Below are 25,421 nucleotides of genomic sequence, written 5' to 3'. Positions count from 1 at the left end.
CTGGCAAGTGAGGGAGAGAGTCTTCTCTTGACTTTGCTTCTCTAGTTATTTGGAGGTCTACTGGCACCCCCGGCTTGCTAATGCTTCTCTGCTCTTCATTTGGGCACTGCTGATCTCCACATGTTCACTGAGTATGTGAGCAGGTGGTTTTTTGCCTCTCTGCCCATCAGATGTTGAGAACAGGAAGGCTCCCTGACCTCCACACACCTCTGCCTCTTAAACCAGTCTCCAGGCCATTTTTTCCTTATCACAGACCCCAGGGATTTGTTCCAATTGCTTCTTTCCAGACATCCTGATTTTCACTCTTTATCCCTCCTCAGGACCAACCTATAAGGTAGAATTCATATTTCGTGATTCCTCCTTCTCACGTTGTTCCTTTATATGCTTTTCCCATTCATCCTCCCATTTCAAAGAACTCTTGTTTCACACTTATTTTACAACTAATCACACAGGAAAATGAAGACTTTGGGAAAGAATGCAATTAATTACAAGAAATGCCACAATATACATAAGATTTCTTGCCCTTGTGTGTCCCTCCCCAAGAACCCCATGTTGAGTGGTATTAGGGAAGATCTATATGGCCTCTGTCCCAGTGAGCCTATCAGGAATCTTCGGTACATTCCTGCTGTAGAATGAAGATGGGGGTAATCACATCTGTTCCACATGACACTGAGGGATGCTAGATGAATCAAAGGAGAATATGTATTTGAAATTGATTTGTAAACTATAACCATAAAAAGTTCTATTCGGATATTTTGGATATTTGGTCTCCAAAACAGGGCTTACCCAAGGGGAGAAAAATGTGTTGACATTCCTTGTCCACATGATTTTGGCAGTCATTTTCCTCATTAAGAATGATGAAGTTGGCTTTCTGCCTCAACTTGAATTGCAGTGGGTTTGGGAAGCGTTGTTCTGTTTCCCAGGGCATGTGTGGTCTAGGTCGTTTCAACCACAGAAGTGTTAGGTTTCATTTTGGCCAAGCTGGCAGACCAAACAGAAGTCATTAGTCCTTTCCCACTGCAACAGGGAAATAATCATAAAATGTGTATCTTTAAAATGGGTCAAGTGCATTGGACAAGGAACTGAGAATGGGCAGTGGTGAAATGACCTTGAACAAGCCATCTGAACTCTATCAGCCCTAATTTCTCGCCCATAAAAAACTCAGTGAATCATACCAACCCTGCCTATTTCAGAGTTGTAATAAAGATTAAACGAAGGCTGCAAAAACACTTTGCAAACTATGAAGTGACCTGTGGAAGTGAAGTGTTATCAGTTATTAAATTTATGATGATAAAACTGAATTACTGATTAGGATATAATCAAATTCAAACCTAGTTGAAAAGGCAGGTTTAAAGGCACTCTCTCATTTACTACTCATAATAACAAGTTCCCAAGATCAGGGAAAGGTCTCCAACTTTTATTTGTCAAACTTGAAATCAGCTATGATCTTTAATATTACAATGAGCACATAATTACAGAGGAATAACTAGTCAAGTCACTAAATTCACTGTAAACATTGAAGTCTCTGCCATTGGTAGCTTAGAATTTAGGAGAAGAATGCGAACATATAGGCAAAGGAACAGATAACATCAGAAAATTATATAGACAGCAATGAGTTATATATTACAGACAAAAATTACCATAAGAGGAGGGAGAAATCTATGTGAGCTGGGAAATCTGGAAAAGGTTCAATGAGAAGGTAGCAGGATGTTTACTAGATCTTCCAGGACACATCACATGTACGTGGACAAACATAGATTCTTGGGCAGCCACTGCAGGCAAGGAGAAGGGTATGTGAGCAACAGCCTGTAGGTGAAAGATCATGGGTATATTTGAAATACATTAGGGTAGACTGATTGGCAGGAGTGAAGGAAGCATGAAGTGGCCAGTGGTAAATAGGGTTGGAAAGAAAGATTTTAAAAGCCAAAATAAAGGTATCAGATTTAATTATGACAGCAATGGGGAATGATGGAAAGTTTTGACTCAGTGTGTCAAATGCTATTTCAGGGTGGATAATGTAAGAGTGAGAGAGGCTGCATTAGAGAGGAGTGATGCAGCTTAGTTAGGAACCCTTTCTAGTATGTAGATGTGACAGTATATGAGCTTGAATGAAAGGAAGATATTGGAAAAGGAAACAAGTAAATGATGGCAAGATCATCAGTCAAAGACAAAGCTGGCACTCAAACTGAGTCAAGGCTGGAAATCCAGATTTGGAAGGGATGATGGCTGAATCTATGAAAATAAGTAAGATTTACTAGACAAAAGCCTAGAGATGGGAAGACTGAGGGTAAAGGTAAACCTACAGGAGCTGGAAAAAGAACAGCAAATAAAGCCCCAAACCAGCAGAAGAAGGGAAATAATAAAGATTAGAGCAGAAATCAATGATATTTAAATTAAAAAAATAAAAAATAAAAAATAAACAGAACAGATCAACGAAGCCAAGAGCTGGTTCTTTGAAAGAATTAACAAATTGATAAACCCCTAGCCAGTTTGATCAAAAAAAAAGGAAAGAACCCAAATAAATAATGTCACAAATGAAAGAGGAGAGATCACAACCAACACCGCAGGAAAAAAAAAAACAATAATAAGAATATTATGAGCAATTATATGTCAACAAATTGGCCAATCTGGAAGAAATGGACAAATTCCTAGAAACATATAAATTACAAAAACGGAAACAAAAAAAATACAAAACTTGAAAAGACTCATAACCAATAAAGAAACTGAATCAGTAATCAAAAATCTCCCAACAAACAGGAGTTCAGGGCTGATGACTTCCCAGGGGAATTCTACCAAATATTTAAAGAAGAGTTAATACCGATTCTTTTGAAGCTGTTCCAAAAAATAGAAATGGAAGGAGAATTCCCAAACCCATTCTATGAGGACAGCATTACCATCAATTCCTAGATGAATTGTTTCCAAAACCAGATAAAGACCCCACTAAAAAGGAGAACTATAGACCAATTTCCCTGATGAACATGGATGCAAAAATTCTCAACAAGTTACTAGCAAACCGAATCCAATAATACATTAAAAGAATTATTGACCACGATGAAGTGGGATTTATTCCTGAGCTGTAGGGGTGATTCGATATCTGAAAATCAATCAGTGTGATACGTCACATTAATAAAAGAAAGGATAAGAACCACATGATCCTCTCAATAGATGCAGAAAAGGCATTTGACAAAATACAGCATCCTTTCTTGATAAAAACCCTCAAGAAAGTAGGGATAAAGGATCATACTTCAAGATCATAAAGGTCAAATACAAAAAACCCACAGCTAGTATCATCCTCAATGGGGAAAAACTGAGAGCTTTCCCCCTAAGGCCAGGAACAGAACAGGGATGCCCACTCTTACAACTGTTGTTCAACATAGTGTTGGAAGTCTTAGCCTCAGCAATCAGATAACACAAAGAAATAAAAGGCATCCAAATCAACAAGGAAGAAGTAAAATTTTCACTTGTTACAGATGACATGATACTCTATGTGGAAAACCCAAAAGACTCTACCAAAAAACTGCTAGAACTGATACATGAATTCAGCAAAATTGCAGGATATAAAATCAACGTTCAGAAATTGGTGGCATTTCTATACACCAGTAATGAAGCAGCAGAGAGAGAAACCAAGGAATCAATACCATTTACAATTGCACTGAAAACCATAAAATACCTAGGAATAAACCTAACTAAAGAGGTAAAAGATGTGTATACTGAAAACTATAGAAAGCCTATGAAAGAAATTGAAGAAGTCACAAAGAAATGGAAAAACATCCCATGCTCGTGAATTGAAGAACAGATATTGTTCAAATGTCGATACTACCCAAAGTAATCTACACATTCAATGCAATTCCTATCAAAACAACACCAGCATTCTTCACAGAGCTAGAATAAACAATTCTAAAATTTGTACAGCACCAGAAAAAAAAACCCTGAATAGACAAAGCCATGTTGAAAAAGAAAACCAAAGTGGGAGGCATCATAATTCTGGACTTCAAGTTGTATTACAAAGCTGTAATCATCAAGACAGTATGGTACCGGCACAAAAACAGATGCATAGATCAATGGAACAGAATAGAGAACCCAGAAATGGACCCACAAATATATGGCCAATTAATCTTCGACCATGCAGGAAAGAATATCCAATGGTAAAAAGTCTCTTTAGCAAATGGTGTTGGGAAAACTGGACAGCAACATGCAGAAGAATGAATCTGGACTATGCTCTTACCCCATACACAGAAATAAACTCAAAATAAATGAAAGACTTAAATGTAAGACAGGAAACCATTAAAATACTAGAGAAGAAAATAGGCAACAACCTCTTTGACCTCGATCATGGCAACTTCTTATTAGACATGTCGCTGGAGGCAAGGGAAACAAAAGCAAAAATGAACTTCTGGGACCTCATCAAGATAAAAAGCTCATTCTCAGTAAAGGAAATAATCAACAAAACTGAAAGGCAACTGACTGAATGGGAGAAGGTATTTGTAAATGACATATTGGATAAAATGTTAATATCCAAAATTATAAAGAACCTACCAAACTCAATAAACAAAAAAACCCAAATAATTCAGTGAAGAAATGAGCAAAAGACATGAATAGACACTTTTCCAAAAAGACATCAAAATGACTAACAGACACAAAAAATATGCTCAACATAACTCATCATCAGGGAAGTACAAATCAAAACCACAATGAGATCCTACCTCACACCCGTCAGAATGGCTGAAATTAACAGCTCAGGAAACAACAGATGTTGGCGAGGGGGCAGAGAAAAGGGAACACTTTTGCACTGTTTGTGGGAATGCAAACTGGTGCAGCCACTCTGGAAAACAGTACGGAGGTTCCTCAAAAAGTTAAAAATAGGGGCACCTGGGTGGCTCAGTGGGTTAAGCATCCAACTTGGGCTCGGGTCACGATCTCGCAGTTCATGGGTTCAAGCCCCACGTCAGGCTCTGTGCTGACAGCTCAGAGCCTGAAGTCTGCTTTGGATTCTGTGTCTCCCTCTCTTTCTGTTCCTCCCCTGCTTGCACTCTGTGTCTCAAAAGTAAATAAAAGATTAAAAAATTTAAGGAAAAAACTTAAAAATAGAGCCACCCTATGACCTAGCAATTACACTATAGGTATATATGCAAAGGATTCAAAAATGCTGAATCAAAGGGGCATATGCACCCCAATATTTATAGTAGCACTATCAACAATAGCCAAATTACAGAAAGAGCCCTAATGTCCATCAACTGATGATTGGATAAAGAAGATATGGTATATGGGGTGCCTGGGTGGCTCTGTCGGTTAAGCATCTGACTCTTGACTTTGGCTCAGGTCATGATCTCATGGTTTGTGTGTTTGAGCCCCGCATTGGGTTCTACGCTGACAGCGTGGAATCCGCTTGGGATTCTCTCTCTCTCCACCCCCCCTCTCTCTGCGCCTCCCCCACTGGCTTGCTCGCTCTCTCTCTCCCTCTCTCTCAAAATGGATAAATAAATAAATAAATAAAAATTTTTAAAAGAATTGGTATATACATACAATGGAATATTACTCAGTGATCAAAAAGAATGAAATCTTTTCATTTGCAACAATGTGGATGGAACTAGAGAGTATTATCCTAAGTAAAATAAGTCAGTCAGAGAAAGTCAAATATCATATGATTTCACTCATATATGGAATTTAAGAAACAAAACAGATGGACACAGGGGAAGGGAAGGAAAAATTAGATAAAAACAGGGAGGGAGGCACACCATAAGAGACTCTTACATATAGAGAACAAAGTGAGGGTTCCTGGAGGGGAGGTGGGTGGGGGATGGGCTAAATGGGTGATGGGCATTAAGAAGGGCACTTGTTGGGATGAGCACTGAGTGTTACATGTAAGTGATGAATCACTAAATTCTCCTCCTGAACCCATTATTACACTAGATGTTAACTAACTTGGATTTAAATAAAATTTTTAAAAAGAGAAAACTGTTCATTAATTATGTAATATTAGGTGTTCAGCAGTGTACCGAACAGTGTGGGGTACAAGATGATCAGATATGAATGGTCCTTTAGGAGGTTTCCTGTCTGGATGCTGAAGCGATCTAATTCCCCACAACAAACCAAGGTTGTCACCACACAAAACAGTTTCTGAGTGAGGGCAAGGTTACCTGTGATGATCTTCATTGCCAGCAGAATTCATGGATTAAGTCTGTCAATTTCAGCCACCTGAAATTCAGCTCCTAGTCTTTCCTCTGCTAGTGAAACACATCCCTTTAAGACAAAACTATATTCAGATCCTGTTAGTAAGCCTTTGCCGCATCTTCCACCATTCCCCACATCCTTCAGTGTAGTTGTGAACTTGTTGTCACAGATACTCAACCCTGACACCATCCTCCCCTGTTATATTAACATTATTCATAGGGACAAACGGAAGCTGTGTGCCTCTACACGTGATACCCCAAGAACACATCCCCTTTGCCGTATTCCAGTCTATAAAGCATAACCCAAATCTAAACATAAGTAAACATTAGACAAACCCATAATGAGAACCGTTGTATTTTTTTAAAACTGAAGTGCAGGGAATGTATACTTCAAAAATATCAGTGTCATAAAAGATTACAAAAGGCTGTAGAAATATTCCAGATTGAAAGAGAATAAAGAAACACAACAACCAAATGCAATACCTAACCCTAACCTAGACCTTGTACTCGAGGGATAAAATGCCAAAAAGAACATCATCTGATCAATTAACATAATTGGAATATGGATGATAGGTTAAGGTGTTGCATCAATGTTAAATTTACTCATGTTGAAAGTATATTACAGTTACCTAAGAGAATATTCCTCTTCTTAGGAAATATACATTGAAGTATTTAAAGGGCCATCAAGTATGCAACTGGACTTCTAATGATCCAGAAAAAAATTCATATGAGATTAGATAAATGGATAGATAGATAGAACAAGTGACAAAGGAAATAGGGTAAAACATTAACAAAAGTTGAATTTGGTTAGAGAGTATACAGATATTATTTGTGCTAATAGTATGTTTGCTACTTTTATATAGGTTTGAAATTACTACCAAAAGTTAAAGATTTTTTAACCTGAAAGCATTCTCTAAATAGGGCATTAGAAACACAACAAAAGAACTAATTGAAAATGACTTAGTTACACTATAGAATTCACTCTGCCGCAGTGACTGAGTTATGGATAAGCAAACCACCAATGCATTGCCTATCCTTATGTTAACATCTAATCCTTCCTTGCTCAGAAATTGACTGAAGAAAATGCCTCTATGCTGTTCTCACCAGATTCTTTTCTTCTTCTATATCCTGGTTTTTACAACATTATTCTGTATTCTATTGAAACTGAGCTAGAAACTGAGCTATTTCTCCCTTTCCATGTCTGTAAAGAATCAGTGATCTGATTTTAAGTATATTTACCTTATTTGTCTGCCATATTTCTCTAGCTCTAGTGCTTTCTTTCTTTTTTTTTTTTTAAGTTTATTTATTTTGAGAGAAAGCAAGCCAGCAGGGAGAGGAAGAGAGAGAGAGGGAGAGAGAGAATCCCAAGCAGTCTCCGCGCTGTCAGCACAGGGCCTGATGTGGGGCTCAATCCCACAAACTGTGAGATCATGACCTGAGCTGAAATCAGAGTCAGACGCTTAACTGGCTGAGTTACCCAGACACTCCCAGCTCAAGTTGTTTCTATTCCAAATTTGCTCCTGCACAACCCCACGTAACTATTGAAAAGCAACACTCTCCTCCAATTCAGGTTTTGCCCAGTGCAGGCTTCCATTTCTTCAGGAACATCTTTCCTGTGTTTATAGCCAATTTCTCCAAGAGGAAGTGGAATCCAGGATTGTTGCAGCTACTCTGACATTTGGTAAGAGAACAGTTTCCAAGGGCCTGGAAAGTTCTTCTCAACTCTTCAGAAGTCCTGGGTTCTTGGATTCCTTGTGTGATCTGATTCAGACATCACCACACAAGCTCTGGATGTTTCGCTTCCAGATTTTGATGTTTAACTATTTTATGGTCACGTCTTTGTGGGCCGCACAGGGATTTGATGACTCAGAAATGGACTCTGCAGGCCTTTCCAGATCTGCTTTTTCCTCTATCAATAATTAGCTTCAGGGATCCCTCCATCCCCCACTTCAAACCTGGCTGAATCACCAGTCTTACCTCATTTGCAATGACACCCCAAGGGAACACCAATGCATGCACCACCTCAAGTTAGGAAAGAACCTCAAAGGAGGAAAATTCTAAGAGAATACTTTCATTAGAGCACTTTTCCTCATCATAATTAAGTATCCTTTAGTTAGGCCATATCTGGTCTTGATCTATATAATATGGTTATGCTTAGAATCAGGATGCTATTTTTCTTAAAGTATTGTTCTCTTTGAAAGTTAAAAAACATGACTAACTACCCTGGGTATTTAAAATAAACCTCTAATGGGGTGCTTGGGTGACTCAGTTGGTCACGATCTCACAGTTGTGGGTTCAATCTCCCAGTCGGGCTCTGTGCTGACAGTGCAGGGCCTGCTTGGGATTCTCTCTCCCCCCCCCTCTGCCTCTCTCGGACTTGTTCTCTTTCTCTCTCTAAGTAAGTGAGTAAATAAATAAATAAATAAATAAATAAATGTAAAACAAATTTTGAATTAAAACAAAACCTTAAGTCACGTAATATTGTGTAACACAACACTTAGCAAGAGTTTTGCCTACTTCAATGCTGGTACCTTAAAAATCATTTCAGTATTTTTATAATAATGGTATTTGGTTCATCAAGTAATCATGAAGAATAAAACAAAAATTTTTCCATCAGGAACTTGTAATATTAAGCAGAGAAATCAATCAAAGTTTAAAAACAATCTTCTCTTTTTTCTTTTCTGTGAGCTATAACACAGTAAACTTACTAATTCCACTCATGGATTACATGAATCCTAAAATTCTTTTCAGTAGAGAAGTTTTAATTCTTTTATTGAACTAAAATCATTTCTTTTCTTTTTTTTTAATTTTTTAAAAAAATTTACATCCAAATTAGTTAGCATATAGTGCAACAATGATTTCAGGAGTAGATTCCTTAATGCACCTTACTCATTTAGTCCATTCCCCCTCCCACAACCCTTCCAGTAACCCTCTGTTCGTTCTCCATATTTAAGAGTCTCTTATGTTTTGTCCCCCCACCCTGTTTTTGTATTATTTTTGCTTCCCTTCCCTTATGTTCATCTATTCTGTGTCTTAAAGTCCTCATATGAGTGAAGTTATATGATATTTGTTTTTCTCTGACTGACCAATTTCGCTTAGCATAATACCCTCTAGTTCCATCCACATAATTGCAAATGGCAAGATTTCATTCTTTTTGATTGCTGAGTAATATTCCATTGTATATATGTACCACATCTTATTTATCCATTCATCCATCGATGGACATTTGGGCTCTTTCCATACTTTGGCTCTTGTTGATAGTGCTTCTATAAACGTGGGGGTGCATGTGTCCCTTCGAAACAGCCTACCTATATCCCTTGGATAAATACCTAGTAGTGCAGTCACTGGGTCATAGGGTATGAACTAAAATCATTTTAATTGAAATATATTTGAGTACCACATTGAGTTCATTAAAATGAGGGAAATGGCAAGAGAGAAAGAAAATGAAATAGAAAGGTAACAGGAGATTGAGAGAAACACAAAGCAATGAGAAAGATTGGTGAAGGAAACATCACCCTTTTACCCCATTTGCAGATATTTCCTGAGGGTCTCCTGTGTGCCTGGAACAGTGCTAAAAGGTGGAAGGGGAGGAAGAAGGGAGGAGTAAAAGCAAGGGAGAAGCCCTCTTGTTTCCAAACAAGAGGAAGTCCAGAGTTAACTGCTGTCTCCCACACTGTGCCATTGGAGGGACAGTCACCTGAGGCCCATCCTGCTGCCCGTTGACATTTTGAAGTGCAGTTCACGTAGGGAATATTTGCCAAGATTCAGATGAGTTAGAGTCGGGGGCCAAATTTGGCCCGTGGGCAGGAGGTTTGCCAAATACAAAGAAATCCAATATGTTTTTGCAACAACTATTCTGCAGTAGGTGGTCCTGTCCTGAGTTCAGAGTTTCATGTAGTGAAAAATTGTCATTAACGGTTGCTTTTTAATTGAATGCCAATCTATTTATACTCCTAAAAGAGACATTAAATGAGAAGCATTCAAGTGTAGATAAAATATGTCATTTGTATCTGTTATAAATTTCAAGAAAGACAGTTTTCAAACCATAAAACTAGTTCACCATATGCCAACTAAAGACATACTAGGCCCTGTGTTTGGCCCCAGCTATTTGGGCTCATTGACTTGATCATGAAGTTATCCGCTAAATCATATCTCATGAAAAGAAAATTCCATGCATTAAGGAGTTTAGTGGCTACTCCTATTCATTTGCTAGCCTTGTGTGCCTTCACTCTCCATTCTGAAATCCAATAGCATTATGTTGAATAGGATCTAGATAACTGTCTACATATGTGCTTGGATATGCACAGGTGCACATAATCACTTACATAACCTCATCACCTATGCTATTATAATAATTTTTCTTTTCTTAGCTCTTTTCCTTTGGTTTACCAAAATGGAGCTCATATATGCTAGTCCTAGAATGAATGCTCAGTAGATAGTAATCTGATATTAGCTACATGTAGCACCGGTTCCTTGAGTGCCTTGGAATCTTAATGACTTTTAAATAAAGCTTCTAATGACTATCTTCTTATATATAGCAACTGAATGAGTTAAAAGTTTTGATTCTAGCATTTTAATCCCTTTATTGTAAAGTATTTTCGGTAACTATTTTCACAAGTAAGACTCCTTGCTTCCCACACCATACCTCTTTCCTGAATCCTAACTTCTATTTCCACCTGTTAACTAGGCATTGCTATCTAGATGTCCCTCGGTCCCCTCAAATTCAGCACATGGAAATAGTCACTCAGTGTTGTGTCTGACCAGACACTCCTCCTAGCTCTAATACCAAATGGCTTAGTCTGAAGATTAGAGAGTCACCTGAGGCTTCCCTCTATTCTTTGTCTCATTGGTCATCATATCCCCTCAATTCTACTTCTTAAATGTATCTTGCATTTGTTCCCTCTTCTCCATTTCCTCCACCACAGCCTTGGCTCATGCCTCCCTGTGGGCTATTGTGGTAGAGCTGATGGGTCCTCCAGCCTTCAGGAACCATCCTCCCCACTTCACCTTCCACAGTAGCCACGCCAACTTCTCTCCCCTTCTATTTGATTAAAGCTTCTCAACACTTTCTCCCTTCTAGCCACAAGAAGTCTACCTTTCTTCCCACAGTTTAAAAAACACTTCAGAGGCTCATTCCAATTCCACACAAGCTCTTGGCTTCCCCCCAGAGCCCCCTTCACTCTGGGCCTCCATACAGGACATACTCCCTCACTCTTCAGCTTAAACCACATTTAAATTCAGTAACTGTTTGTTGAATGAACATGTCAACAAATGAAATAAAAACACACGTCATGAGTTGTCACAGGGTTGCCCAAAGACGAGCAGTTAACTCTGCTGTCCAAGATGATCCAATCTATTGGTTGTGTGGGGCCTTGCTTTTGCTCATTCTCCCATCTGAAGCCAACAGATTGGGTGCCTTTCTGAATATTTCATCAAGCTGTCAAAATGTGAAGTAATACTCTGAAGAAACACTGATCAGTGTTCTTACTCAAGCAAAGGGAAAAGCGTGAGAAGAAGATGAGAGCAATGGCCGTTGTGAGCATTCCAGCTGCTTTGAGGGCTTAAGGGAGCTCTGCCAGGCTTCTGGTTGTGTAATTCTATAAAATGAAGGGCTGACTAAATGACTTCAAAAAGAATCTAGATAAAAATGATTTGTTACTTTTCACTTTAAATCAAAGATAATTACCCAGCAATATACATGATTGTACTTTATAAATAAAAGTACCTTCATTCAGGGTAAACTCAATACACAGACTTGAAAATGAAAGCAGTCATCAAATAGTGTTCTAATTTATTCTATGTTACCTCAAGCTTTAAAAGGTAGGCACTTAGAGCTCATAATATGTAGGCACTAGAAAATAGCATCTATTTCCTAAGTACATACTGAAATTCAATCATATTACAGAGAATTTCAGAAAAATCAAAGAATATAGTTCATGTTTAGGAATCATTTTGTGTATAATGCAGGAATGTCTTCTCTGGAAGTAATCCTTGCATAATTTACTCTAAGAAACTTCGGAATACTATATAATAAAGAGGGTATTCCAAAAGAAGAAAATTTCTGCAAAGAAAAATGGGATTCGTGCATAAACTTACTCATCCTACATAGCACGTAACTCTAGGCCAATGCCTTCAGTTTTTGTCCTGAATAACGAACCGCAGGACTCATGACTTCCATATCTATCCGTTTAAGTTTTGCTGTGGCAATCAAAACAGCAACAATAAAGTCAAATTTTTAGTGGCTTGTAACCATAAACATCTATGCGTTGCTCATAGGTCTGCGGTCATCTGTGGCTCTTCTGGGCTTAGCTCGGCTCAGGTTCAAGCATGCGGCGTGCCACTCTCACTCGGGTTAAGAAGTCACACCATACAAGGTCAAGCCACACCACAACAAGGACTTCTAAGCCTCTGCTGGAACCTGGCACATGATACATCTGGCCACATTGAACTGGTCAAAACCAGTCTCATGGCCAAAGGAAAATAGACCAGAGCCACCTATAAGAAGTATTGCCAATCACATGGCAAAAAAAAACCAAAAAAAGTGGGTGTGTATAGTCCTTTCCCAGGGAGGGGAAGAATTAGGAGCAATGCTGTATCATAATACCTCTGATACACTCTGAATATCTTTCCTGTTGTTGTCCTGGCCATGTATGTGTGGGCAGGATTCTCTCGGTTTTACACAAATACAAGAATCTGCTTCGCTTTCTTCTCCCTTCAGCCTTACTTGAGCGCATCTTATTATCACTGTGAGAAGAGTTGATGTTACTTCCTAATATCGCAATCCATTATCCAAGATGGGCAGGGTTCAAGTTTCACCTAATTGTCTCTGCAACTCAAGCAGAATGTTCCCTTCCCTGAAATGCCATTGAACTCCTTATCTGCATTTTCATTTTGGTTCCTATTTAACTCTCTAGCATATCTTGTGCTTGACTTTATTTTATACTCCCTTTAAAAGATAGCTTTCCTTGGTGCACAATTTTTAGTTGCCAGCTCTTTTCTTTCAGAACTTTGAGTGCTGTGTTATTTATTCTGGCCTCCATCTCTGTTGTTAAGAAGTCTAGGAGCACCTGGGTGGCTCAGTCGGTTAAGAGTCCGACCTCGGCTCAGGTCACGATATCACGGTTCGTGGGTTCCAGCCCCGAGTCCGGCTCTGTGCTGACAGCTCAGAGCCTGGAGCCTGCTTCAGATTCTGTGTCTCCCTCTCTCTCTGCCCCTCCCCTCTCATGCCCTCTCTCTCTCTTTCTCAAAAAATAAATAAACATTAAAAAATTTTTAAAAAAAAGTCTAGCATTCAAGTATTCCCTTTGTTGGTGATCTGTCTTTCCCCTCTGGTTTCTTTTAAGGCCTTCTCTGTACATCTGATATTATGCAATTTCAATGCTGAAAGTCTAGAAGTGGATTTGTTACTTGTACTGCCTGATAGATATTGTTATTCCCATATTTGTAAATTTTATACGTTATCATTTCTAGAAAATTCTCAGTCATGATCTCCTCAGGTATTACGTCTTCTTCATTCTCACCATTCTCTTGTTCTGGGACTCTAATTATCTGTATGTGGAAACTTTTCACGCTTTCCTTCAAATCTCTTAATTTCCTTAATTTTTTTCATTTCCTATACTACCTTCTGGATAATTTCCTCACCTCCTTATTCCAATGTACAACTTTTTTCTTCAACTTACGTCTTAACAACTATTTTACCCACCCATTGAGTTCTTAAGTTCTACAAGACTTGTTCTTTTCTAAAAGTTCTCTTTGGTTTTTTTGAATGGTTTCTTATTTCTTAGTCATGTTTGTGATTTCATATATCTCTTTCTTTAAACATTTTATATTCCATAACTGATCATTTTAATATTTGAAAAGGCTAGGGTTTTAAATCTGCTTTTATTTCTGCCGACTCTCACCCAAGTGTGCTCGCTTGATCTTGGATAATGAGCCAATGTGTGGTTGATGTTAGTCTGGGTAAACCCTAAGAATCTAAATTGAGGATGTTTCCTACAAGGTTCATATTTGTTTTGAATGGTGCTAAGAGGCACTGCCTTTAACAGTGCTCAGCCGAATCCTCTAAGGAGGCTAACATCAAGCCTCAGAACTTGCCACGACCCAAGGCTTGGTCTAAAAGTTGCAGTGCTGTGGGGCACCTGGGTGACTCAGTCAGTTAAGCTTCCGACTTCACCTCAGGTGTCGATCTTGCGGCTCATGAGTTTGAGCCCCACTGTGGACCCTGCACTGACAGTGTGGAGTCTGCTTGAGATTCTCTCTCCCTCTCTCTCTGCCCCTGCCCCACTTGTGCACACACTCTCTCTCTCCCCCTCAAAATAAATAAACTTAAATAAAAGGTGCAGCACTGATACCCACATTCGTTTGCGGGAGCACCTTGCCTTTTCTATTTGGTTACCGCTATTCATCGCCATTTCAGCATTTTGGTTTGGTTTATCTTGTGTTTTCCTCTTACACTTAATTCCCCTCATTTCAGAGACTTCAGAAATGCAGTAAAACTTGTTTTATGCAGGAGCTATTATTTTCAAGCAAGAAGGCCTTTCAGAGCTTCTACTCTACCACACTGCCAGGAGTGGCTGCCTTGGTGATATTTTTTACTCTGGGTTTATAGCTATGCTCCTAAAAGCGGAGCTTGCCAAGAGTTGAGATTCCCAGATAAATGGAGCATGGCTTAAATTATTTTAAACGTTGAACATCAGAGTTAGAAAGCTTAACTTAGACTTTCTTGCTCAAAATGGGCCCTATTTCAGGACTGGTTTGCGTAACTGACTGACAGCTTATGCTAATGACATCACATGATTCAGTTCTGTTTGCTCACTGCCAACAGGGTGCATATAAACCTGTTACCCCTACTGAAAAGGTTACTCAAAATATCACTCATTGAAGGATGAATTAGTGACATAATCTCGTGAAGAAAGGTTAACAATAACTATCACCACAAATACTTAGCTAACATAGCGGAATTACTAAGGTTTTACTATAACTTTATTTATGGTATAGTGACGACTCAAGCGAATGTTGCCATTGTTGGGCCGCCATCATGAGCTTGGAATTCTGATATTTTTTTATTGTATAACTTATCTTTTTGAGGAAAATATTATCTATTAACATAACTCATTCATTGAATATCACTATATCCTTTTCCCTCCAAACAGAAAATGATAGCAAACAGCTAATGGATCAGGTTTGGGGAATAAAAACCAAGGTAATGTGTAGAAGGGAGCGGTGTTTTCAAGCCTATATTGGCATTAAGTACAGTGAATGGTTAGCAAATATCCTGATTGAAAACATTAGTTTGGCAAGATAATGAATTATAGCCTACATAAAAAATGATCACATCATTCTAAATATGTGTCAAAATCAGGGTTTTCTGGCTATATTTAAATAAATTATGTTCCGGATTTCAGAGCTTTACGTGTAACAATCATGTCTAAGACATGAGTAAGAGTTACAGTGGAAACTAAGAAAATGCCCCTACCCACCCACCCCCACAGAACTAGGTAATCAGTACTTACAGTAAATAAACTCCTTCGAATTATCCAGAATTATGTTGAATCATGCTCTACAGTGAATGCTATATTTACGTGAGCTTTTACTACTATTGCTGAGAGCATGGGTAGTAACACAGGAGACTGGAATGGAGGAATAAGTTGATTTAGGTAAGGATCAATAAAGCACAATTGTGCAAATTTGACGTTAGTATCCGGGGATGAATTGGCTTGCCTAGTGTCTTCCCAGCTCTGCGTGAAGCGCTCTCTGGAACTTCCTCCCCAGCGGTGTCTCCAAGGAAAGAGGAAATTCATCCACCCTCATTTAAACACATACATCATACCTTGTGCACGTATCAGCCATTTCAGTTTCTGTTCAAAATCAAAGTTAAAACATACTAACTGAAACATGTTTTAATCCTTACACTTTCTGCCTTTAGAAATCAATAATGAATCAAAGATATTCTTAACTATTATTTATAGTTACTGGGTTCTGAACTGTGTGTGTTGAACGCTAATATTTCAAAGATTAACTCTGAAAAGCCTAACACAAAGGGATGATGATTCAACTCTTTAGCAATTAAACTCTATTTCTTTCATGAGTAAGTCTGGTAATTTCTTTGAAATCTTGACAATTCTTGCTCTAAAAATTGTATTTTCATGGACTATATATTTAAATTTCCAATAGATTTGTGACGGGCAATTCATGGCATTTACTTGCACTTACAAATTCATGCCCAAAGTTTCAATACCAGAAACTATCAACCATCCTCTTGATGGCAGAACACAAATTAGAAGAAAAAGTGATCCCCCTGATTTTTTTAAGTGAAGTAAGGCAATTTTTATTTAAAAAGTCCTCGAGGTTAGTGAAGAAAAAAAGGTGCCTGAAATGTAAGGAAAGATTTTGAAATTTTTCTTCTCATCTAGTACTTGATTCTCTTTGTTGCTTTCTTGGTTTGAAAAATAAGAGGAGAACAAACACATCTAAACGTATCTGGAGAATTGAGCTGACTTCTTAAAAGAGAAAGAACTAACACGTCATGTGATTGATAAAATATTTTCCCTTTCAAATCCCTTTTGAATCCTTATTCTATCAAAGCCTGGAAAGAAAGAAGGAAAGAAAGAAGGAAAGAAAGAAAGAAGAAAGAAAGAAAGAAAGAAAGAAAGAAAGAAAGAAAGAAAGAAAGAACAATGACAACTCTGTCTCTTATGATGAGTGACCACAATGGCCAGCCATCACTGGACAGTTTTTCAAACAGCGTTGTTAATGACACGATTAATAACGACATGTAAGAGAATCCCTATCATTCACTTACAAAATCCTCCATTCAAATTAGGACTGCAAGCTGTTTTATATATGTCTACATAGGCATTTCCTAGTCAGTGAAACTCTGACAACAGAATTCTACACTGAAGTTTTGTAGAAATCTTTCTGATTATGCGAGGATCAACCAAAAGTCCCTTCCTATACTTGAATTTGCACTAACTGTGCTGTCTTAGAAGCCACTTTCAGGATGTAAGAACTAAACTGTAATTAATGTTTTCTGATAGGCATGCAACACAGCATTGAAAGCAAAATTATCCACTTTAAAATTATCCACTAAAATTATCCACTTTAAAAAAGGAATATGGTTACAGAGTAAGTAAATGCTTAAAACATTGTGTAAATGTTTTACAGTAACTATTAAACCCAAGGCCATATATTTTCATTATTACTATCTTTCTGTATGTTATTTGAAAACATTGAAAAGCGTTTGAATACGTGTTCTTCATGTATTTGTCAGTAAGTAGCTTTTTGTCACTTGCTTCTTGCATTAAAAATATGCTTGTAAAGAGTTTCATCACCTTTTCACTGTAAATCTATATCCCTTCATATGCAAGAACTGTGTATGTTTAGATTTTAAGTAAGAGCAAATTGCACTACATGCTTTGAGGGGAAACAAATTTTAAGTGATTTAAAACAATGTTTCTTATCTAATAATGCCCAAGTCTTATTTATGTCTCTCTGTCCATACTATAAGGAAATAACGACCAAGAATACAACCGCAGATTTAAACTAATATGAAACAAAAAAGAAAGAGCAAAAAAGATAGGCTGCAGAGTGACAAGACCTTCTCCCCTCAATGCCAGTAAGGTTCTAGCTCTGAGCATGCTCAGACACATGGGAGGCACCGAAGTTACTATGTCAGAACTCCTTCAGAGGTATAAGGAGGATACATCTAACACTTCAATTGCTGAAAACCTATTGTTATTTTTCTGGTATTAAACATCTCTTCAGCCTCAGACTGATTGCAATGTTCCTTCTACTTCATTTCATCATCCTGATAGATGTCAAAGGTAAGTCTGCTACTTTCTCGCTTAAATGAGTGCAATTCCAAAAGAATAGAAAATAGACTATTTCTATTTAGTTCTAGCATATTTATAATAGACTCATTGCAGCGTTTGAGAAACAGACACCCAGTTTACATTGTCATTGTCATCACCACTAATTGCTTGTAGTCCCATCCTAGCAATTTCTAGCAGCAACAAATTTTTCATGGGAACTTGCTTTTATACGTTATTAAAATTGTAAGTAAAACATTTTTTTAAAACCAGTGTGTAATATATCAATTATAATGGCGAAAATAGTTCTTAGTATTTGTAAAACAAAAAAAAAAACAAGCATGACAAATTAAAAAATTAAAATTTTGCCTTATGAAATTTCAACCTGTTGAAATATCTTCATAAAATGTATGTAATTGTTAGTTGCTATGTTTCGTTGTTAACATAGCTGAACTGGGAACTGCCCCCCCCCACCAAAAAAAAAAAAAAAAAAAAAAAAAAACAAAGAAAGAAAGAAGGAAAAGAAAAAGCCACAAATCTAAAAATCAGAATCTCTCCCTTAGAGCAAACCTATGTAAAATAAAATCATTACAAATGTACAAAAGGACTCTCCTTACTGGTTTTGATTTTTAAACATTTTTATTTCATCCATATTTATAACTTGGCATTTTTCTTAGGAAAAAAATTAATATTCACCTGGTTTTAAAGAAAAATATACCCTTGTTTTATTGTGAGCTTGTACACTTGTATCTATTTATTATATCCAAAGCATGTTGGGTTTATTATTATTCAAAATGTGTCTAAGTTCTTAGTCTTTCTTAAAGAATTTTGATAAACTTCTGAGAATAAGAGTTAGAATTTGAAATTATTTTTGTTTTCTGAGAAATTGGTTTTAGGTTTCTAAAATACTCAGTTTTCATTAAATGAACTCAATTGAGTATTTTTAATCCTGAAATAAAATGCAGTTATTTATGAACAATTATTTACAAACTTCTAACAAATAGAAGATTTTTAAAGTATTTCAATTTCAGTTTGAATTTGAAATACTAAAATTTTCTTCAGATTATTTTAAAGTATTATCCTAATACAGTTAGCATGATTTTTATTTTGCATTTTAATCTCCTTTACATAAAAATTTAAGTTATCATCTAAGTGTTGCTTTATGTGTTTCTTAAAGACAAGGAATATATGAACTCACTTGACATGAAATACGTTTGTGGAGAGCAGTCTATTTCTTTGATTTAGGGTCTTCCTTCAATTTATATCCTATGCATATCTGTAATATTAAATTTTATATGATTTTTAAGAATAAAAGTTAAAAAGAAGGTTCTTGGATCCAATACACTTTGTAGAGGTAATCTGTACCCTTAATTCTTTACTGTACAGGAATTGCAATATAGTTAACCAGTTTTAGTAAAATATATGGCATAAAATATATATGGTATAAAGGATATGTATAAAACATAAAGGATAGTATTGCTTGTGGTAATACATTTAATTAACTTTGTGAACAAAATTTTTATGAGATGAAAAACATCTATTACTGAAATAATGTTTTAAGATTTACCATAATGTAATGGTGTTCTTTAAACTAAGAAAGAAAGGAAAGAAATTTTAAACAGATGATTTGGGTTTATTTCTAAGCAAAGGCCATGTTTCAGATCCACAGTCCAACCTGATAAATATTTTCATTGTAATTCCTTGGAAATTTTTATTTTCCAATTTACCTTTCATTTCAATTGCTAATTTAACCCTTTCTTTTTAACATTATTTTCAAAGCTAGACATGTTAATCCTTTGATATCTTATTCCTATTTATAAAGATAATAATTATTTGCTATATAATGAGTGGAAGTTTTTCACAATAAAATTATAGACAGTTAAAGTAGTTTGGCTATAATAAAGAAAAGTCATCCGGAATTATGTAAGAGCACAGATTGCTTCTTAAATTTACATAAATATTTGTCATAATTTTTTAGGTCAGACCTAAACAAAAGGAAAAGGCAGACATTATGTTTTACCTTTTCTCTTCTGGCCATCATCACCCTTGAGTGTCTAAGGGATTAGTGATATTGGCTAACAAGCTACAGACATTAACAGACGAGTAAAGATAACATATCTTATGATAACTTCGTACATGTATTTTATCATCAATTTATTCACTGGGTATCCTTGTTAATCAGACTGAAGCCACCTTCTCCCCAACAAGTTTTTTGTGGATTAATTACGGATAATATTACAAACTGAAAACATGGGCTTATATGGGAAATTAAAAGCATAAAGTGCCCACAATGCTACTGGGTAACTCTAGGTTGCTAGCTACTCCAAAAATTTGCTAACCTTCAAAAAATGAAGTCATTGAAAACAGGGGCCTAACATTTTGAAGTGAGCAGTATTTGACTGCCCCCTAATGGACAAGTTCAAAGCTCGCGTTGGATGCTCCTTTTTCTAAGAAATGTCGCTTCTAATTGGTTGCTGTCACTTGAGAAAAGGTTTTCCAACTAAATTTTAATTTCACACAATTACATCATGCTGCTGGTAGCTGTGAAAATCTATTACATTGCAGGCCAGCCATACAGAGAGGCTACACGGGCACCACTAATGAAAAAGAAACTTACCTGAATGGAGCCCTCTGTGAGGAAGACAGAAAATATCAGAAAACCAGAAGCGAAAGCTATTTGAGATGTGTTCTCTCTAAAGGCACTAACCAAATACATCTTGCAACAGATGTTTATTCATTTGTTTATCTTATGGTAAATAAATATGACCAGGTATATCAAGAGTTTTAAGGACTCTTACTTGAACTAACAAAATTGGCTGTCTCCTGAATTTTAGAGACAAAATTGGTTTGCCTTCAAATCAGTTAGTTTTGAAAAATGGCACACTTTTGTCCTAGAAAACTGTAGCCTGAATAAAATTCAACTAATTAGAATAGTTTTTGTGTCCATAATTATATAATGATAAACACACAGCATTTTTAGGAACGTATGTATATCTTAAATATATACGTTTAAGAACCTATTACTTGTTTGGTAAACATATAACTTAACATTTATCAGAAAAAATTAATGTGCTTGTTTTACATGAGAAATAGTAGGGAATTATCTGGAAACAAAAAATACACCTGTCTTCTCTGCTTTATTCACACACATCAATTTCTCACCCCACACTTCCAATCATTGAGTACATCTGGATGAAAACTATGTCTGCTGGGTGCCTGGGTTGCTCAGTCACTTAAGCATCTGACTTGGGCTTAGGTCATGATCTCATGGTTCGTGAGTTCAGGCCCCAAGCTGACAGCTGAACTTGCTTCGGATCCTCTGTTCCCCTCTCTCTCTGCCCCTCCCTGTCTTGTGCGCTCTCTCTCTCTCCCTCTCTCAAAAATAAATAAACATGTAAAAATCCTTTTAAAATTAAGCTCAACTGTGTTAAATACCTCGGAACGTGCTCCCAAATCAAAATGTAATGGTTGCTTTAATGCTCGCGTGGTTCGATAAACTTTTGAATGTTGTAAGATTAAAAAGGAATTGCAGTAGAAGAATTAACTTTATTACCAAGTAAAAAGCCTTTAAATAAATTCAGTGAGGTTGATACAATGATAGACCACTTGTCTTAGGTTACTCTTCCTTTGCACTCTTCTGGCTTCCATCCTTACCTCTTTTCCTCTTTAGGCCTCTCTCTTCCCCCTGAGTCCCCCACCCACCCACCCCCACCGGTGCTCCTTTCTTAGATTCATCTCCTGACACACTTAACTCCTTCTTCTCCTCCCCTTTGCACACATCTGTCTCAGACGCCCTCCCGGCCTCTCTGGCTGCTGTTTCTCCCTCTTACCTCCTCCCTGTGGTCTTTTCCAGGTTTCCTGGCCTCTGAGACCTGTCTTGTCTTCTGTCTTGTCTTCCTGCCTCCACTTTTCAACTCTCTTACTCTTTGAGTGCTTACCTTCTCCAGCTCAAGCTTCATGCTTTTCCCATTTCATGCTCCCTAATTCCCATTTCTGCTCCACTTTGACCGTCAGCATCCGCCTCGTCATTTCCCCTTGGAATCCAACTGCCCCTCGGTTTCCTCCTTTCCCAGGTATTCCTCACCTTTGATGGCCTCTTGTCATTCTTGAGCTTCCTCTCCAGGTCTTCTTGTATCTGTCTTGTTCCTCTTGAGACCCTGGTCCCCTTTCTGTTATTTGTGTCTAGCCCCAGCGTCTCCCGGCCTGGCCAGCAGTCATCATTTCTGTTGCTCAGATTGCTAGAACATGTGTTCAAACACAAGCAAACATGTACTATATCTTGTTATAACTTCAACCCCACCTTGCACTCGTTTTGGAGGTCCATGGTGATTTCTCCACAATTCTGAAATGCAGAGAGCTCCAAAAACTGAGAGTTTGAACTCTTTTGCCAAAAAAAATGTGGTTAGAATTTACCAGAAACTATTTAAGGTCTTCACTTATAAATTTACTGCAAAATGTCATACGCTGTGATATATACATAGATATTAATGTGTTCGCTCATGTGATTTTGCCCTAGACCCAGCAGAGAATGTTATGTCATTTATAGCCTAAGTATCATTTAACTTTCTAAACCAAAACGAATGATAAATTCTGGAATACATTTCTCCAAACGGTTTCTGTTAAGGCGTTATAGATCTATACTAGCCATCACCCTATTCAGATTACCAGCTGTCTGTCCAACATTTTTCTCACCAGTGGTATATGACTATTTTCTTTGCTCAGGGAAGTTCTGTATTACCAAAATAAGTGTTCGATGAGAGAGAAAGAGAGAGATTATTTTAACGAATTCTCCCTTTCTGTGGTTCTGGTTCATTTTTTATTCAATTCGTTCAGATATTTTTAAAATGTCGGTGACTATATTTTCCATTCCAATAATTCCAACTGTATTTAAATCTGTCTGTTCTGGTTTTATAAACTTCCCTTCTTACTTCACGAAATTATTCTTCCCATTATTTCTTTGGAAAATAAATACAGATTTAAACCGCTTTTTAAAGCACTATCATCTAATTCCCCAGGTATGAATTCTCCCTTTTTTTTGGAGCCCTGCACCCTTTCATAAAGTCAGAGGGATTTTTTCCCCTGCACACCTCTGCCTTTGAGGGATCTCAGAATTGCTGCAATGTAGCCCATGGAAGTGTTCAGGTCTGAGCTGGAGTTTATGTTCAGGTTTCAGCGATTTTTACCTCGTGGGTGACCCAGTTCCAAATCTCATGTCTGGTTTGCAAGGCACCGCTGCCGCTTCCACTGCTGACATGGGCAGGGTGATATCCAGTCCACAACCTTGGGGGGTCAGACGGAGCCATTTACATTCATCGCCTGGGGCTCAGTCCCAGCACACGCGTCTGCAGGTTCACACAGCTGCTGGCTGGGCTTTCACAGATGGGCTTGGTGCCCAATCCTCGTGCTCAACCAGTCCCAGCTCCCTGCCCACCTTGGGGGGCTAGCTCCTCTCACTCCAGTGACTTTTTCTCTCTTCACGTACTGTGGAGAGTTCTCTCTGCTATGAGCTTGACGTTTTCATGAAGAAACACGATACCCATCTTTTTTGTGTCTATGGAAAAGAGTGTGTTGTGGGGAGCGTATTCGGAACTTGCTCACAACGGATCACCTTGATGCAGAAGCTCAGAAAAGAAGGTAGTTTCATTCTTTAGATTTCGCTTTATCAGACATCGGACCCTAGTGGCCACACACCGGAGATTTGGAGTCGCGAAGGGAAGTGCCATACAGGTGTAAGGGATTCGGGGAGGGGAGGCAGCAGAGTGTGGCAAGGATGCTAGATTTAGGATCAGCGGAACTGTGTTCAAGTCACTGCCTTATCCTCACTGGCCTTTGGCCCTCAACATACCAAATAACCCCTTAGCCTCAGCCGTATTGGTGTGATTGTTGGTTTCGAAGAACCATTTGTGATGACGTTAAAGAAATAGATTCTAGGATGCCACCCCCAGTAGATTCAACAGACCTAGGCTGGGCCACAGGGCTCTGCGCAGTATAGAAGCAACCCAGGTGTTCTGATAAACCTGCCCTATGGATCGCATCTCTGGAAACACTGATATTACATTAGCACATCAAAATATAAGTAGGCTTGTTTCCTATAAGATATGCTCATTCCTTGCTAATTTTTTGTTCATATCAGGATGTTCATTGGGCTTACCTGCATTATTTTACATATTAATTCAACGTGAATTTTTTTTTCATTTTGAGGATAAGAACCAATTAAATATTTGGCAAGGGAATAGCTGAACATATGTTGTCTATCAATACAGAGCCTCTTAATGGATAGTATGATTCAAGAAAGTATAATTAATATGCAAGTATAGCTGTAAAGTAGTCAATGTTACCACTCCTTTTTTTTTTTTTTTTTTTTTTGAAAGAAATCCTAAACCTATGATACAAGTGGCTAGGGAGACATCTCTTCTGATTTAGAGTAAGATCCTCTTTTTCATTCGTCACCTGGCTTTCATTATCCACGACCACGTGGATACCCACGTCCACGTTTCATTATCCACGTCCAGCCAGTGGACACTGGGCTAGTCATTTGCCTGTAGGAGGACAAGAGTGCTATTTTAGGGACCTCTCCTCACTCCCTTCCTCCCCTCGTTTCACCCACCTCTCCGGGGTTTTTTTTTTAAAATGTTTATTTATTTTTGAAAGAGAGAGCGCGCACAAGCAGGGGCGGGGCAGAGAAAGGGAGACAGAAGATCTGAAGCGGGTTCCACACTGACAGCAGCGAGCCTGATGTGGGGCTCGAACTCCTGAACTGTAAGATCATGACCTGAGCTGAAGATGCACGCTCAACTGACTGAGCCACCGAGGCGGCCTTCTGTCTCTTAGTCACACGTTTGCCTGAGATTTTCTTTCTCAACCAGATAGGCTAAAAATAGTATATCTATTATTGTAGATATTTGTACTCTTAATTTTCTTTCATGTAAATTCATGAAATATAAGAAATTCAAAAGATATGGATTCACTTCCATTCTTGAGGGCCACTGCAAAGATATTCCCTCAAAAGTCTTAACTTCTGTGTGGGAGTGAGATGAGCGAGTCTTTAGGTAAACTTACTTATAGTTAAGAAAAGGATAATCCAGGCTGAGTGTTAGTGAAAAACTCTGTTTCCTCATTCAGAAACCATTCCTTTATGGCTGTTTCCCATTCCCCACTTACAAATGCCGCTCTTACTCTAATGCTAAAATTATCTGCTTGGAAAAGTAAGTTGCCTTCACTAAGAGCACAGGGTTTTGCAAATGCAGCGTGATTTTTGTCCATTGTCTGAGTGAATTGCAAGAGTTTTGTAAAGAACAAAGCATGAGGAAATTACTTGTACTATAACCTGATTCCCAGACGTAGAGCATATACTGTAATAAGCCAAAGTGGACCACCTTACCCCAACATACACAGAATCTACCTGGAAATTAGGAGACACCGGACCATGTCTCCTCTTCCATGG

The 25,421-nt window shown here is 37.8% G+C and overlaps 1 protein-coding gene across 3 annotated transcripts in view; it reads left to right on the top strand.

The window, feature by feature from the left end:
• Nucleotides 1-17,813: 17,813 nt before the first annotated feature.
• Nucleotides 17,814-25,421, top strand: part of RXFP2 (relaxin family peptide receptor 2) — a 62,561-nt gene continuing 54,953 nt past the window's right edge. For 2 of the 3 annotated variants that reach the window (XM_060637422.2, XM_060637421.2), the window contains exon 1: nt 17,846-17,992. In XM_060637422.2, the coding sequence (XP_060493405.2) occupies nt 17,950-17,992 (43 nt within the window). In that variant the 5' untranslated portion in view covers nt 17,846-17,949. Of the gene's footprint in view, nt 17,993-25,421 lie in introns of all 3 variants that reach the window. The other variant, XM_060637424.2, reaches the window with a different exon arrangement.

Source organism: Panthera onca, chromosome A1 (assembly GCF_046562875.1).
Source record: "Panthera onca isolate mPanOnc1 chromosome A1, mPanOnc1 haplotype 2, whole genome shotgun sequence".
Lineage (NCBI taxonomy): Eukaryota > Metazoa > Chordata > Mammalia > Carnivora > Felidae > Panthera > Panthera onca.
The sequence above is the reverse complement of the archived record's forward strand: the minus strand, read 5'-3'. Positions and strand labels throughout refer to the sequence as shown.